The sequence below is a fragment of the Dendropsophus ebraccatus genome, chromosome 2 (genome assembly GCF_027789765.1).
Source record: "Dendropsophus ebraccatus isolate aDenEbr1 chromosome 2, aDenEbr1.pat, whole genome shotgun sequence".
NCBI lineage: Eukaryota > Metazoa > Chordata > Amphibia > Anura > Hylidae > Dendropsophus > Dendropsophus ebraccatus.
The window spans coordinates 90,797,398-90,815,495 of record NC_091455.1 but is presented as its reverse complement, the minus strand read 5'-3'; the positions used below and the strand labels follow the sequence as shown (position 1 = coordinate 90,815,495).

The window sequence follows — 18,098 nt, the reverse complement described above, 5'->3', positions numbered from 1 at the left end:
CACCCTTATGGTTCCATATCGCCCCTCTTATCCTGGTAAAACTATCAGCCACTAAAGGTCCAGCACCAAATCTCTACAGCATCAGCTGTTAGAAGATTTTCTGTTCGTATGTACTACAACTCCCAGCATATCCTGAGGGCTTCAGGCAGTCAGTAAATGCTGGGAGTTGTAGTGTCTGCAGCTGGTATAGTTGGAGGATCCTAGATGTATTGCACACTGGAGGTTTTGTGGAAGATCAGAATTCATAGATCTGTAGGGGCTCATTGTGTGGGAGTAACATCAGAACAGCACTAATAGGGGATAAAACAAATATATAACATTACTTTATTATTAGAGATGAGCGAACTTTTCAAAAGTTTTCATAGTTTAAAGCATCTATATGATACGGGGGTAGTGTATTCGGTTGAATTTAGGGCCCTACATGTCGGTAACATCATTATCTTTTCAATATCTCAAAGTCAAATTTTTTTTAGACTTCAATATTCACCATTTACGGGTCTATGCAGGAAATTCACCATAACAGGGTCTATGAAGGAAAAAAGTTAACAAATGCAGTGAAGGAGCAGCAGTAGTCATTGGAGGCCAGTGGAGGTCCAGCAATAGTTTTTAGAGTTTTATTCTACACACATGTACAAGGTATATATTTGTGTCTCAGGAAAACACCTAGGTCATATACACTCTTCCAAGGGTCCAACTATAGTACTTGTATATCTGTATAGCACGTTTTTGTTCTGTGCACCCTGTGCTCTCCTATGCTTAATCTATCTTTCGCCCCCTCTCTATTTTTCTCTCTCAATCACTATATGTTTCTCCTCTCTGCTTTCCTAGTAATCTTTTTGTGTTTGCTTTTGTACAATATCTTCCCAGTGCAGCAGCAGCAGCAGCGTTTTGTCACTGACGAGCTCTGTGCACTGCTAACAGTCTCCTTCCTCTCTCTCTGCAGACTGCGTCGTGCGGTCATGTGACCGCTCCTCTTAAAGCAATACCGACGTCACACAGGGGGTGGGCTAGTGCAACATCCCTGCTGATTGGATGTGTTTCGGGCATCATGGGAAAGCGCTTTTCCCGCCCACAACACTTCCTGCTTTCTAAAATGGTGGCTGACATTTTAGAAAGCAAGAAAAAAAAAAATTCGGAGCGGACTTCCAAAAATCCAAATCCGACCGGACTCGGACTTTTGGAAAAATCTAAACCAGATCCCATACTGGCCAAACCGGTTTGCTTATCTCTACTTGTTATCACAGTACTGTACAGATCACCATACCATCACACTGTTACTGACCAAATCCAGTACACAATATTACCAATAATACTTGTATATAAGAGACATCTTTTACCACCTCAAAATCGTTACTACCAGATAGTAATTAATACCACCATACCATAACTGAAATCCAGTATACCAAGACCAATAATACCAGCATATAAGAAACATATATTATCACCTCATCGGGACCACTACCATTACCATCCCCATACCATTACTACATAGCATCCACTGTACAAATACCAGGATCATCCCCATACACTGACCCATTTAGAGATAAACGTCTTCAGGTGACGTCTTCTCTGATCACAGTCATAATGACTTTTCCCGTACACAATTCGTCTGCATAGAATCTGCCAGACAAACATTATAGAGCCCTCACTCATACAGTATAGACATCCTCTTTGCCCCCATATAGTAGTTAGGCCCACTCTGTAAATCCATATAGTAGTTGGGTCCCCTTTCTTCTGTGCCTTCCATAGTAATAATGTCCCCTGTCCTGCTGTGCCTTTCATAGTAATAATGTCCCCTGTCCTGCTGTGGCCTCCATATAGTAATTATGCCCCCTGTGCTCTGTCCCCATAGTAATAATGTCCCCTCGCTATGTCCCCATGGTAATAATGCCCCCAGTGCTGTGTCTCCATTTAGTAATAATTTCTTCTTCTGTGCCCTATAAAGTAAAAATGCCCCTGTGCTGTGTACTAATAGTAATAATGCACCCTGTTCTGTGCCCCCATAGTTTTGTCACCTGCTGTGTCTCCATAGTAAAAATTGCCCCTGTCTGTGCCCCCATAGTTATGTCCCCTGGTGTGTCTCCATAGTAATAATTCCCCCTATGCTGTGCCCCCATAGTTATTATGACCCCTGCTGTGCCTCCATAGTAGCAATGCCCCCTGTGCTGTGCCCCTGTAGTAATAATGTGTCCTACTATGTGCCCATGGTAATAATGCAGCAGGCGGGTGCGGTGTCACTGAGCAGTGAGGAAGAGGGGGCTAGCTGGCTTAGCGAGGTTAGAGGTTGCTGTGGGTTTAGTGTTTGGGCTGCTGCCGGCACCTACATAGTAGCCAGTTCCCCCATAGTGCCCCATACAGTAGCCAATTCCCCCCTCATAGTGCCCCATCGAATAGCCAAATTCCTCCATAGTGTCCCATATAGTAGCCAGTCCCCCTCCATAGTGCCCCATATAGCTGCCAATCCCCCCACTCTATAGGAGTCAATTCCCAGCTCCATAGTGCCCCATATAGTAGCCAATTCCCCCCATAGTGGCCCATATAGTAGCCAATTCTGCCCCATAGTGCCCCATATAGTAGCCAATCCCCCCCATAGCACTCCATATAGTAACCAATTCCCCCCTCCATAGTGCCCCATATAGTAGCCAATTCCCCCCATAGTGCCCCATATAGTAGCCAATCCTCCCATAGTGCCCCATATAGTAGCCAATTCCCCCCCTCCATAGTGCCCCATATAGTAGTCAATTCCCCTCCATAGTGCCCCATATAGTAGCCAATTTCCCCCCTCCATAGTGCCCCATATAGTGGCCAATTACCCCTCCCCTCCATAGTGCCTTATATAGGAGCCAATTTCCACCCATAGTTCCCCCCACCAGAAAAATAATAAATCACCTGTCACTGGCTTCTCTCCTGGCAGCGTGCATTCTCCTCTCTCATCTTCCGGTACAGGCATCAGGGTGCAGAGACGCTGCCTGTGCTGGTTGTCCCTACAGATAGAGGCTGGAGGTTACATCCGGCTCAGGCAGCGTCTCTGTACCCTGATGCCTGCGCTGGAAGATGTGAGAGGAGCTGCTGGGAAGCGGGACAGGTGAGTTGCGGTCCGTGGTCCCTGGCCCCCTCCCCCCGAACCGCACTTAAGGATTAGATGGCAGCGCTGTCATCTGGCAGTGGCCCTCAGCCTCCGATTAGCAGCGCAGCTAGGGCACTGCTAGTTAATCTAGGGCCGGGCCGATCTTTCCCTATTATGTACTTGGGATCCGGCCATATAATGTACTTCGGAAAGACCGGCCCGGGGGGCAAATGTCCCCCTGCCCCCCCCCCCCCCCCGGCCCAGCCCGCCCCTGACTGTCACCTGCACTTGTCAAGTTCTGTGTTCCATCAACTCTATTGCACTGAAGTTTACAAGTAAGAATCACCTAAGGTTAAGTCTCAGACTATTGTTGTACTACAAGTGCCAGTGTGCCTGATGTATATACTGTATACACACAGACACAGACACAGACACACACACACATACACACACACACACAGCTACACTATGTGTAGCAACACTTACATCTATACTGCACATTCAAACACAGACACACCAAACAACATAAACACAACACTTGCACCAATAAGTAAACACTAATCCTATATAAGGCCAAAATAGTGCGGTCTATGCGCACCCAAAGCTATCCAACATAAAAACCAAAAAAAAGAAATTACAGATGCAAGACAAATATATATATAAGTACTTATTTTTATTTAGAATATCAAAGAATAATTATTTCGGTTAAAAAATACATAATACATAACAAAGGGGCTGGAGCAAATACAAATCCCCATAAAAACGGTGGATTAACTAGGTTCTTGTACATAAGATGCTATATCACAGAATAAATAACAGTAAAATAGAGAACCTATATATACATACACGTATACTGGGCACTGGGTTGGTACTACATATAATATATAAATACAACTCAAAGTGAGTACATAGAGAAAAACCCCATTTAAATGTAGTAAATACTACCCATACATGTCCTTGGTATACGAGTCCACCTCACCATACCCTGGGTGTATGGTGTGGTGGACTCGTATACCAAGGACATGTATGGGTAGTATTTACTACATTTAAATGGGGTTTTTCTATGTACTCACTTTGAGTTGTATTTATATATTATATGTAGTACCAACCCAGTGCCTAGTATACGTGTATGTATATATAGGTTCTCTATTTTACTGTTATTTATTCTGTGATTTAGCATCTTATGTACAAGAACCTAGTTAATCCACCGTTTTTATGGGGATTTGTATTTGCTCCAGCCCCTTTGTTATGTATTATGTATTTTTTAACCGAAATAATTATTCTTTGATATTCTAAATAAAAATAAGTACTTATATATATATTGGTCTTGCATCTGTAATTTCTTTTTTTTGGTTTTTATAATAAGTAAACACTATAATACTACACTACAAACTGTGTTTGTACCATATACACAGTTTGACCACATACAGTATATATAAACACAAACACACACACACACAGCTCTACTACATACATATGTGCATAAACACATAGACACACACACACACAGAGCTAATACTGTACTTAAAGATATTTGTTATTGTAACAGGCAATGGATGTGGACCCAATGTGCTTTTAGCCATCCCACTCCATGGTGTGGATGGGTATCAGGTTTCTTCAAATGCATGGTCCAGGACAAGGACAATGGTGGACCACATGGAACCATTGTGTGGCATCAGGGGGTCAGGCAGTTAAGCTGTGAGTTTGTTTGCAGGAGAATCAGAATGGCCACGGATGAGACCGAGATGGGGTCCAATACAGACAGATTGTCAAGGCAGGCCACACAGGTTCAGGTAAGCAATCCAAGTTGGCAATAGTAGAGTCAGTATTGTACAGGAAGTGGTCTGGTACACAGGATAACAGAATTAGAATAGCGCATGTTTGCAAATGGACACTAAGACCCAGAGAGTAGTGCATGGGCCAGAGAGTGACAGTTGACAGTACAGTGCTTCAAAGGGGATCACCCAGTGAGGATACAGCAACAGCAACAGGAGAGCAGACAGCCACTGAGGATACAGCAACAGCAACAGGAGAGCAGGCACCCACTGAGGATACAGCAACAGCAACAGGAGAGCAGACAGCCACTGAGGATACAGCAACAGCAACAGGAGAGCAGGCACCCACTGAGGATACAGCAACAGCAACAGGAGAGCAGGCACCCACTGAGGATACAGCAACATCAACAGGAGAGCAGACAGCCACTGAGGATACAGCAACAGCAACAGGAGAGCAGGCACCCACTGAGGATATAGCAACAGCAACAGGAGAGCAGACAGCCACTAAGGATACAGCAACAGCAACAGGAGAGCAGGCACCCACTGAGGATACAGCAACAGCAACAGGAGAGCAGCCACCCACTGAGGATACAGCAACAGCAACAGGAGAGCAGCCACCCACTGAGGATACAGCAACAGCAACAGGAAAGCAGGCAGCCTAGGAGCAGTCAGGGACAAGACACTGATGGGAGGCGCTCAATGTTGTTAGAATGATCAAAGCGAAATCAAAATAAACTCAAACTCAAATTTTTATTTTGAATAACAGAAGATAGCAATTTATTAAAGAGGTGATGTCATAAAGACAGCATTACTCTATATACTTTTTAAAGGCATACAGACATCATAGAGAAAGGTTTACAATTTGTGCCACCCTTTGTTAGCTAGAAGAGTTTCTGGAATTGTCTTGATGAAGTAAAACCTTATCAATTTGGATAAATGCCCCCCCCCCCCCCCCCAAAAAAAAAAAAACAAAAAAAACAGAACTTTATTTTATTCCAAAAACAAGAAGTAGACTCTCAGCTTTAGCTCCTGAGCCTGGAAGAAAAATCCCTAACAAACTATTAAAACAGAAAAAACAGCCAAACAGCCATGTTAGTATCTGTATTTAGGATGTAAGACCCCTGTGTACTCTATCTAGGTATACTTGAAATAATAGTGACCTTAGAGGTTTTGATCAGTGGGGGTCTGAATAAACTATGAAATATCAGTAACATTACCAACTTATAAGGCAAGTTCTGTACACATCCATCTAGCCTGCAAGTAAATGGTGGGCTAGTATGAACTATGCAAGGACATGGTGGATATATACAAATAAGCCATAAAAAATGTGAAATATTAAATTGAGATCATGGTGTATAATAGACAAATAAGATGTTTAAGGAATGGGCAGTCTGCCTGAAGTGTCTTCTAATGACAAAGTACAAGTGATCTGATTACCCTGCACTTTCCTTCTGTACATGAGTTATCTCCGATCTCAGAAGTTGTCTAGCTGAGTGAAAAAGCACTGTTATACAGTGGTACCTTGGTTTAAAAGTAACTTGGATTAAGAGCGTTTTGGTTTAAGAGCTCAGAGTTTTTAAAAATTGTGACTTGGTTTAAGAGCATTGCTTTGGTTTAAGAACTCCCTGTACTGGGTGGGAGGCGGAGCGGGGGAAGAGCACAGTCTGCATAGCAGGGTCTGCAGCACTGTACTCTGACCCAGGAAGTCTCCCTCACCTTCCAAATCATGGCAGATCCACTTCAGGCTGGGGATTGCATCAGGGGACAGGACTATGTAGGTAGTCTCTTCATAGCTGTAACCCCTCTCTCCCCGTACAGAGAGTGCTGCTATACTGTGCCCACATATGTCTCTGTCAGCCCTTGTGTTTCCTATCCTCTCTATTATGGGTATTTGCAGTTCCATCCTGCATCTACGAACAGCTGCTGTGTTATCAGCTTTATGCCCTTACTATACATTATATACCACATGCTGATTGCTATAATGTACAGTTACTTATAATATGACACATTCAGCTGTTTCTAAATCTTTGTTTCATTTGTTTTACATGTTATTCAGAATAAAAAAAAATCATTATTTTGTGGTGTGGAACCAATTGTCTGCATATCAGTGATTTCTTATGGGAAGTTTGGCTTTGGGTCTTCCGTGCAATAGAGTAGGATAAATAAATATAAAATGTGAAATGTATTCTGTGAAAACAAGATGAACTCCCCTTTTGCAATTTACTGAAAAAAACCCCTCTTCCACTGGTTTAGAAATGAGGAATCTCTACAGTACATGAAAAACTCACTTTATCCACTGAAGTGAAATGAGCACAGTGAAATAGTGTACTGTGCTTGTTTATGCCTTGGATAAAGTTTTTATGAATAAAGCCATGCTGCTTACTAGGGAAATGTTGGGTTTGTTATAAAACTTATTTTATTGGTGAAAATTTTCAGTTTAAATGGTGGACATAAAACTCACAGTCATTTTGTAGTGTTTGTCATCAGTTTCCATAAGCCTCCTTTTGTCTGATTGTTTGTTAAGGTTCATTTGATTTGATAATACTGAATTTAATATACTTACCTCCTGCCCTGACTGTGAATGGCTATAGAATATATCCATGTTATATAAATATTCTTATTAGGAATACTAATCATATTGATTTCTAAACTTACTCTACAGTTTTCAAAAACATTTCATTTCTTGACCTTAACAGACAGCATGTGGAACATTACATCATTATTTTTTTTCCAATAAATCGAGCAATAGTAAACAATACGCTAGTCTGCGTGTCTTCATTTTCCCAGCAGGAATATTTAATCCATTGTGTTAATGTGTTTAACTTGAAGAGGCAGGATTGCATCCAGAAAAGAGAGGCAGATAGATAGCAAGGAAGAAGAAAGGCAATTCGATGAGCTCTTTATTAAAACCATCTCAGTACATCTGGCCTGTCTGGGGCTGAAAAGATGCTTTATTCATTTATAGGGCAAAGTCAAACATTTTAACAGTGTGGTAATGGGAGAGTTGCTCTTTTGGCTTCCCCTGAAGAGTCACAAGCTGTCTTAGAAACACAGGGACCAAACAAATGTTTCATTTTCTGCACTCCTTTTAACAGGATTAGCCAACTTTTGCCAGTAATATGACAGGAGAGCTGTTTAGTCCTTATTCTGAAAGCTCCACTGTTGTGCAGTTACTGAGAAATCTCCGCAGGTGCAGCCCTTGGGTTCGGTCCAGACCTATTTTGCAATACTGTTGGCTGTAACCACTTTTAAATAGAAACATGATTGCACTTTATTTTAATATCACTTCTCCCCCCCCCCTTGTAAATAAATGCCGACGGCACAGGCCATGTATTTATCCTTGCCAGGATTCATGCTGATGCATTAATCCCTTTGGAGTTAGCATACAGAGAACACCATGTAAATGTACTACAAGTTCGTTAAGTCAAGCAAAACCATTAGCTAGATAAAAGTGTAAAATATTACCCACCCTGTGTTTCTTAGCATTTCTTAGCTACCACAGAAAAGCTGAGGTACACTATGTTAATACAATGACGGTAATATTTATGACTGTTTGACAAAGCCCTGACAAGCATCCATGGCAATGATTCATGTTATTTTATACTAATGGCTATAATTTATACAGATGTTTATTCTATCATTTTAACTGATGTCTTTAATAGTTTTTTGTACATATGCTGGGAAGATGGATGATTTACTTTAAATAGCCATTTATCACCCGGGTCTGTCTTCACTAAAAATGCTAAGTTCTGTTTTTTTACACTTCCTATTAATGCAAGTGAGTATCTGGCTTGCAAAAAAAGGAAGAAAACAATTGATACATTAAATAGAAGAACATCAAACTAAGGAAAAAAACCGCAGAGTCTGTACATTTAGGCTGCAGTATGTGAGCAAGACTCTGATCAATCCTGATGACAAGGATGGATGACATGGTGGCTACACTGCACGCTGCACCTTCATTTGATAGTCAACATCAAGAACAACCTCAATTAAAGGCAGGTTACCTAGCAGTCAGGGATGCTCCTAGTTTTTCAGCTGTCTAAGGCAAAAAAGCAATGGTTCTCCTGCAGCTGGCAAAGACAAACATACAACCTTTAAAGCTAATGCAATATGCTTTAGCACGTATCTGGCTACTTGATTAGCATATAATTTGCTTTCTTCTCCTCATTTTTTTGCTATTGGGGTTCCTCAGGATTCAGTCATTGGTCCTCTAAACAGCCTTTATAAAACAAACAATCACCTTTTAGTTTTCAGTATCATCTTTTCACTGATGACACTTAGCCATATACTTCAATCTTGTAACATAACCTTTTAATGTCTACAGAAGACCAGTGACTGTCCACTGTCCTCTCTATATCTGAAACAAAATCTTTCTCAAACTGATACTGTCATCTCTCTGTGTGTGGTACTAGCCTACCTCGAAGGCAGCATGCCAGCTGTCTTGGACTTTTGCTGGATGCAGATCTGTGTTTCAGCCCCTGTATTCAATCACTTGCACATTAATGTCATCTAATCATCAAAAACCTTCGCCAGAGTCCATCCCTTTCTTACTGTAGCAATAGCCAAAATTCCTTTTGTTGCACTACACTACAATGATGCCTCCAGCCTTTGCCAGTGGAGATGAGCAAACTGAAATTCCAGAACCAAGATTCATTCTGAACTTTGACAAAATTTGACTCCTGCCCTTGAAGTTGGGCAGTAGAAATCAGGGTGACTGGCATTATTGTTAAACAGTGACTTTACTGGAATATCAGGTACAATAGGTAAGTCTTTTATCTCTGGACTACCTTAATAATGGCAAAAGATAGGTTAATAGTTGCAAATTTCTCTATCAAATACAACACATATACCTCCTATGCAATATAACAACAGCATAGGTGAATATTCACAAATAAAGTCAATAGGTATAAATATCACAGCGTTTAGGGAGGGAAATAGCGTTCCAGTAGGCAGGGAATACCAGCGAAACAACCAAACAGCCCTTGTAAGGACTTTAAATCAATTTTAAATAGTATTACTACAGACTGCTGGCTGGGACTTGCAGTGCAGCTACCACGATTTCAGCAGCACACTGTGGTGATCGGTGTTGCATACAGACCCCTTAGAAGTGCTCAGTGCTCTTTTATGATTTTGTGGCTGGTGTTGCTGCTGTAGTACATTGTATTGCTGTGATTTATAGTACACCTGCATAGAACTTCACTGCTCACAGAGTCACAGAATGTATTGGTGCAGCCACCACCAGATTGTATCCCACAGCCCCCCAAAAACTAGTGGGACCACTAGTATATTTCCAGATTTCTGTCTTTCTTACTCAAGCCATATCTAAGTTCACTACTGCTTGCACAGTGTAAAGGGGTGTCACAGAGTGTATTGGTGCAGCCACCAACAGATTGTATCCCACAGCCCCCCCAAAAACTAGTGGCACCACTAGTATATTTCCAGATTTCTGTCTTTTTTACTCAAGCCATATCTAAGTTCACTACTGCTTGCACAGTGTAAAGGGGGTGTCAGAGTGTATAGGTGCAGCCATATGCTACCTCTGTTTTAATGGTTCCCTGTGCTCTCACCGCTATGCTGTCAGGCTAAATTTTGGGGAGGTTCAAATGCTACCTCTGCTTTAATGGAACTCTGTGTCCTCACCGCCATGCCATGTCAGGCCTAATTTTTGGGAGGCTCACTTGCTGCCTCACTTTTAATGGTTCTCTGTGTCCTCACCGCCATGCTGTGTCAGGCAAAGTGTTTGGGTGGTTTATATGCTACCTCTGTCTACCTCTGTTCCCATCGCCATGCTGTGTCAGGCTACATTTTGGGGTGGTTCATAGGCTACCTCTGTTTGAATGGTTCCCTCTGTTTTCACCGCCATGCTGTGTCAGGCTAAATTTTGGGGTGGTTCAAATGCTACCTCTGCTTTAATGGAACTCTGTGTCCTCACTGCCATGCTGTGTCTGGATAAATTTTGGGGTGGTTTAAAGGGGTAGTGCGGCGCTAAACAATTATTCACTAAATAACACACATTACAAAGTTATACAAATTTGTAATGTATGTTATGTTAGTGAATCGCCCCCTTCCCCGTGTTTCCACCCACCCACACCAGACCCGGAAGTGTAGTGCTCTATACATACCTGCCTCTTGCCGACCCCTGTCCAATAATGTCATCTTCGGACGGACAGCCGAACCGCTCCGACCGTCCCTTGTGCCGGCCGCCCTCTGCCGTGTCTTCAGCTGCTCAGCCGCGACTGGCTGAGCACAGTTATGCTCAGCCAATCACGGCTGAGCAGCTGATGACGTGACACGCGTCATCAGCTGCTCAGCCGCGATTGGCTGAGCACAGTTATGCTCAGTGAGGCTGAGTAGCTGATGACGCGGCTGTGTCAGGCTAAATTTTGGGGTGCTTCCTATGCTACCTCCGTTTTAATGGTTCTCTTTTGGGTGGTTTATATGCCTACCTCTGTTTTAACCAGGCTATTGCCCATAATTTGGCATAATGGTGCGATTAGGCAGCCTCAGAGGCATCGATGCATGCTGCCTCTGCTGTTTTCTGTCCATTTCCGTGGTGTTTTCATCATTTTCTGAGGTTGACAGGTTTTCACACAACCTTCTTTTTACCGAACTTGGGTCCCCTGCAAAAATGGTTGAGTTCCCATTGACTTCAATGGGGTTTGTTACTCGAAACGAGCACTCGAGTATCAGGAAATATTTGTCTCGAGTAATGAGCACCCGAGCATTTTAGTTCTCGCTCATCACTAATGTACATATTAAGCACTTTTAGTCTTTTCTTTCTATCCTTTTCCTTATAGATTGTAAGCTCTTATGCTTGGGGCCCTCACTCCTCTGGTTTGAGTTTGATAATTAGTTTGTATTTCTATGTAATGTCTGATTTTTTTCTGTCTTTGTACCCTTGGAATTGTAAAGCGCTGTGTGCTATATAAATAAGGATTATCATTATTATGTGGCAAAACATTCATAAGCAGGTATAGCATTTTTTGCTGCAAAGAACTGACAATCCACAATACAGTACTATACAGCATTTCACGTCATATTACAGGAAGCAATTCACTGCAACTTTAAAAATTTCCAAATATGTGCTAAATAAAGACTTTACTGAATATAGGAAAAACCTGTTAAAACATAACTTTTACTAATATCATTAAAATTAGGACCCAAAAACAGATATTAAAACATCAATAATTATAATGGCATGGCATTGGAATTTTCAGCAATGCACAATGTTGAAATTGCTTCTAAGGGTGCCTTCACACCTACCGGATTCACAGCGGATCTCACTTCTGCGGATTCGAAGCAAGAACCGCTGCGGATCCGGTATCAATTCATCCCTATGATAGCACATATTCGCAGCGGGATTAACATCCCGCTGTGAATATGTGCTTTAACTCCCTGGTGCCCGCAGCCCCGCCATCGCATCCCCCATCCCTGGCGGCGGCACATCCCCCCCATCCCGGCCACATCCCCCCATCAGCCCATCTCCGGCCCGCCGCGAGCATACATTACCTGCTCGGCGGCGCGGCTGCAGTGAGACTCTCGGCTCCGGTCCCGCTCAGCTGATCTGAGCGGGAGCGGAGCCGGGAGCCTCACTGCAGCCGCGCCGCCGAGCAGGTACTGTATGCTCTCGGCGGCAGGATGCGGGCAGTGGCGGGCTGGGGGTGGGCTGATGGGGGGGATGTGGCCAGGATGGGGGGGATGCGCTGGGGATGCAACGGAGGGGCTGTAGGCACCAGGGAGTTAAAATACATATTCACAGCGGGATGTTAATCCCGCTGCGAATATGTGCTATCATAGGGATGAATTGATACCGGATCCGCAGCGGTTCCCGCTTCGAATCCGCAGAAGTGAGATCCGCTGTGAATCCGGTAGGTGTGAAGGCACCCTAAGAGTGATGGGAGATATGCAGCACCCACGTACTGAACTGACTATTCCTATTCTATATCGCACACTAAAATGCACAAAATTGTGTGCATGAGGCTTAATGCTGTGATCCCCTGTGGTTAGATGTTCCATCAGCCAGATTTCTAAAGCTGGGGTTTCTTGGTGATTTTATGCACAGTCATTATCACACTTTGCTATTACATTAGATTGCAATGCTATATCGTATATTAGCCCTGCTGGTGTTGACCTATGAACACATTAAACAAAACGTGCAGATGTATAATTTAACTTTAGCAAAAAAAATGTATGACATACTGTAAAACACTGCAATCTAATACAGTAAAATAATTGCCCATGCTTAATTTTGCTGAATTAATCTTTTCTGCAACATCCTTTGAGATATTTGAGGCATAGATTATCCAACTATAGAGGACAGCGGATTCAGTAGATCTAAACACAGCCCTTGTTCGCACTATGTATAACACCGGCCGTTCTGTGACCTTCATTTCTGATCTTCACTTCTGGTGAATTCGGATACGGACGCATCAGTGTGCGCCCGCATCCCAATTCACCACTGCACACAATAGAGCAGACGGACGGAGCTGCACGCTCCATTGTGTAGCCGCTATTTAATGAATAGCGGCTGCAGAAAACTAACATGTCAGTTTTTTGTGCGGCCGGATGGAATCCCGCCTGGAGCGTATACTATGTGTACGGGATTCCATTCATTCACATACGTTGATGATTTATTCAAAACATATGGGGGAAAATTTATCAAAGGGTGTAAAATTTAGACTGGTGCAAACTGCCCACTGCAACCAATCACAGCTCAGCTTCCAGCTCTGGTGAAAGGGAAGAGGAGCTGTGATTGGTTGCTGTGGGCAGTTTGCACCAGTCTAAATTTTACACCCCTTGATAAATCTCCCCCATGATGTATGAACACAGCCTTGGGCTGGTTTCACACGCTGTAACTGTGCGGCTGTATTTTTTATGCGGCTGTAAATGTGCGGGTGAAACTACGGCCGTGGGAAAAAATAGACATGCGGCTCAAAACATACGGTCATTTACTTGGAAATCTGGTTCAACTAAAAATAACAAATAAAATGTTAAGAAAGTGATGGAAACACCTCTGGATGCATCTGGGAAAGCAGGGAACACAGTTTACATGACTCGCTATTACCGGGGTTTGCGATCCTCTGCACTATAGCCGATGTCTCTCATGGTTAATATATTGAATTAATAAAACACATTTTCTGTCTAATAAAGTCCCTTTTATTGTTCAATAATTAAATGTAAACGATTCCATCGTTTTGCAATTAAATATACTGTTAAAATAAATATATATATAAATAAATGTATATTTATATATATATTTATTTTTTGACAGTATATTTAATTGCACAATGATGGATTCGTTAGAATTAAATTATTGAACAAAGAAACTGTATTTATTTAAACGAAAATGTGTTTTATTCATTAAATATTAATTAGTACAGGAAGCACTATAAGCCGGTAATTCATATGCCGGCAATAGAGCATTCTGTACTAATCATCACTTTACTTTAATGAAAACATCAAATGTTTCTTCTAATTATGTTATGACAATAGCATTATTAGAAGAAACATTTAGAATTATATGTGCGCTCAGCTGATTGGCTGTTCGGCTGAGCGCACATATAATGAGCCGGTCCGCAGTACAGTGACTTCATTGTGCTGCGGACCAGCGAAGAGACAACATCGGGGTGAGTATAGAGCTCTCCACCCCCTCCCCAGCACTGCACCCCTCCCAGCAAGGAAGGGGGGTCACTTAACCCCTTCCTTGCTGGGATGGGTGCAGTCTGACATCAGTCTGGCCCCCCGGGGGTTAAGGGGGATGCAATACATCCTCCCTTAACCCCTTGGGGGCCAGACTGTAAGCAGCGATCTGTAAAGATGCTGCATACTGTAAGGAGCACAACACCGCTCACAATGATGGGTGTTGTGCTCCTGTTTGTGTGTTTTGTGTGTTTCTCCCTTTTTGTTTTTCAGATATCGGTATCCTGGGGATTACGTCGGATTCCATGGACTACGTCGATGACCAGCGGTTGTTCTTTGAATTTTTTTTAATAAAATGGTCAATGAGGGTGTGGGGGTGTTTTTATTTGAATAAAAAAATTTGTAAACTTGTGTCTTGTCTTTATTTCTTTACTTTATAGACTTAGTAGTGGAAGCCGTCTAATAGACGGAATCCATTACTAAGTTGGGGCCTAGTGTTAGCCGGTATAAAATGGCTAACACTAACCCCCTATTATTACCCCAGTACCCAATGCCACCAGGGGTACTGGGAAGAGCCGGGTGCCAGTGGTCCCGGAGCGTCAATATTGGCGCTCCTGGACCGGGCGGCAGCAGGCTGGTAAGATTTAGGCTGGGGAGGGCCTAAACCAATGGCTCTTCCCACCCTGGTGTTACCAGGCTGCTGTCGTTTGGTTTTTAACCCGGCTGGTTATAAAAATAGGGGGGACCCTATGCGTTTTTTTTTTAAATAAATAAATAATTAAAAAAAAACACATAGGGTCCCCCCTATTTTTATAACCAGCCGGGTTAAAAACCAAACGACAGCAGCCTGGTAACACCAGGGTGGGAAGAGCCATTGTTTTAGGCCCTCCCCAGCCTAAATCTTACCAGCCTGCTGCCGCCCGGTCCAGGAGCGCCAATATTGACGCTCCGGGACCACTGGCACCCGGCTCTTCCCAGTACCCCTGATGGCATTGGGTACTGGGGTAATAATGGGGGGTTAGTGTTAGCCATTTTATACCGGCTAACACTAGGCCCCAACTTAGTAATGGATTCCGTCTATTAGACGGCTTCCACTACTAAGTCTATAAAGTAAAGAAATAAAGACAAGACACAAGTTTACAAATTTTTTTATTCAAATAAAAACACCCCCACAACCCTCATTGACCATTTTATTAAAAAAAAATTCAAAGAACAACCGCTGGTCATCGACGTAGTCCATGGAATCCGACGTAATCCCCAGGATACCGATATCTGAAAAACAAAAAGGGAGAAACACACAAAACACACAAACAGGAGCACAACACCCATCATTGTGAGCGGTGTTGTGCTCCTTACAGTATGCAGCATCTTTACAGATCGCTGCTTACAGTCTGACCCCCAAGGGGTTAAGGGAGGATGTACTGCATCCCCCTTAACCCCCGGGGGGCCAGACTGATGTCAGACTGCACCCATCCCAGCAAGGAAGGGGTTAACTGACCCCCCCTTCCTTGCTGGGAGGGGTGCAGTGCCGGGGAGGGGGTGGGGAGAGCTCTATACTCACCCCGATGTGTCCTCTTCGCTGGTCCGCAGCACAATGAAGTGACTGTACTGCGGACCGGCTCATTATATGTGCGCTCAGCCGAACAGCCAATCAGCTGAGCGCACATATAATTCTAAATGTTTCTTCTAATAATGTTATTGTCATAACATAATTAGAAGAAACATTTGATGTTTTCATTAAAGTAAAGTGATGATTAGTACAGAAAGCTCTATTACCGGGAATATGAATTACCGGCTTATAGTGCTTCCTGTACTAATTAATATTTAATGAATAAAACACATTTTCTTGGAAATAAATTCAGTTTCGTTTGTCAATAATTTAATTCTAACGAATCCATCATTGTGCAATTAAATATAATGTCAAAAAATAAATATATAGATAAATATACATTTATTTATATATCTATTTTTTTTAACAGTATATTTAATTGCAAAATGATGGATTCGTTAGAAATAAATTATTGATCAACGAAAGTGTCTTGATTACAAATAAAATGTCTTTGATTAATTTAATATAGTAACTATTAGAGGCATCGGCATTCGGCATCATTCCCGGCTATTTTTGAAGTACTTTGTACGGACCGCCTGTCAATCCTCGGCCGCATATTCAGCCGCAAATAATGGTCTTGTTCATTTTTTACGGGTCCGTTTACGATAGGGCCGTAGATTCATACATAGTGTGCACTGTGCAGCCGCATATCCTATACTTCACAGCATACACACGAACCCTCAAATATACGGGCGCACTATTACATCCGTACATACGGCCGCACTATTACTACGTGTGAAACAAGGGTAAGACAGCATGCAGTCAGCAATATAAAAACCAGTTTTTTTTGTTTTTTTTTTAGCAGACTTTAGGGACACATGTCACAAGTAACGTAACCATATATTTTAAAATTAACCCCTTCATGTCAGCCATATGGCTATATCTACTCCTGCTGCACATAACCCCTTGCAGCAGGAACATACAGCATATAAACGTCCCTGCTGCACATGCCCCGTGCAGCAGCAAAATATATTTACATTCCTGACTGTGAAGGGGTTTTAATGTGTGCAGAGCCATTTCAATGTGATCTGCCCTGCACACATTACTGTTCCCAGACCTGAGCATAATGACAGGCAGATGCGGTCCCGCAGCTGCCTGTCGTTGACCCCCTTAAACGCTGCGGTGCATAGTGATTACAGCATTAAAGTTAGTCAGTGACAGGACAAGGACCTGTCACTGAGTGATCGGGGGCCCCCGCAGTCATGCCGGATCACTTGTACTGACAGGTGGGGGTAAGCTACTTACCTTTGTCCTGCTGGATCTTCAATCTGTTTATAGAGTCTGCTCTCAGGGGGACTCTATGTACAGATCGCAGATAACAGTGATGAATTCTATACTATGGCATAGCATTCATCATTGAACAATCAGTGCAATGCAAAATGTGTAAAAAAAAGAAAAAAAGTTTTAAAACATTAAAAAAACTAATAAAATGCCCCAATAAAGATTTATATTACCCCCTTTTCTATTCTACAAATAAAAATATTAAAAACACATTAAAAAATAAACATATTACATATCATCGCGTGCAGAATTGTCCAATCTATAACAATATTGTTATAATATAACAATATTGTTCCCGCAAGGTGAACAGCATAAATTAAAAGAGGAAAAAAGAAACACCAGGATTGCAATTTTTTTTTTATTTATATATTAGAAAAAAAAATAAAAAACAATTAAAATTTTTCTCTTACACCAATTTGATACCAATAAAAACTAGAGATCATAGCTCAAAAAATGACAGCCCAACCATCCCTGTAGGTGGACAATTAAAAGCAGTATGGCTCTTAGAAGGCGATGAGGAACATTGCTTCAATTTGACCCGGACATCCGGGCATCAATGACCTCGATCATAAAGGGGTAATAATACCACCATACTAATAAATATTGCTGCCATTTCATGTACACACCTACTACCAATCTGTACATGTAAATAATACCACCATAATGTACAAAAGCATCAGTAGCCTGCATAAACAATTCTACCAGATATTACTAATGAAGATCTCAT

At 42.3% G+C, this 18,098-nt stretch overlaps 1 protein-coding gene across 1 annotated transcript; it reads left to right on the top strand.

The window, feature by feature from the left end:
• Positions 1 to 4,982: 4,982 nt before the first annotated feature.
• LOC138784152 (polysialoglycoprotein-like) lies at positions 4,983 to 5,504 on the top strand. Its single transcript, XM_069959665.1, has one exon. The coding sequence runs from the start codon at positions 4,983 to 4,985 to the stop codon at positions 5,502 to 5,504; it is 522 nt and encodes a 173-aa protein (XP_069815766.1).
• The last annotated feature ends 12,594 nt before the right edge of the window (positions 5,505 to 18,098 follow it).

Excerpts from the sequence above, each read along its gene's own strand:
- LOC138784152 (XM_069959665.1), top strand. The coding sequence starts at position 4,983 with ATGGGCCAGAGAGTGACAGTTGACAGTACAGTGCTTCAAAGGGGATCA.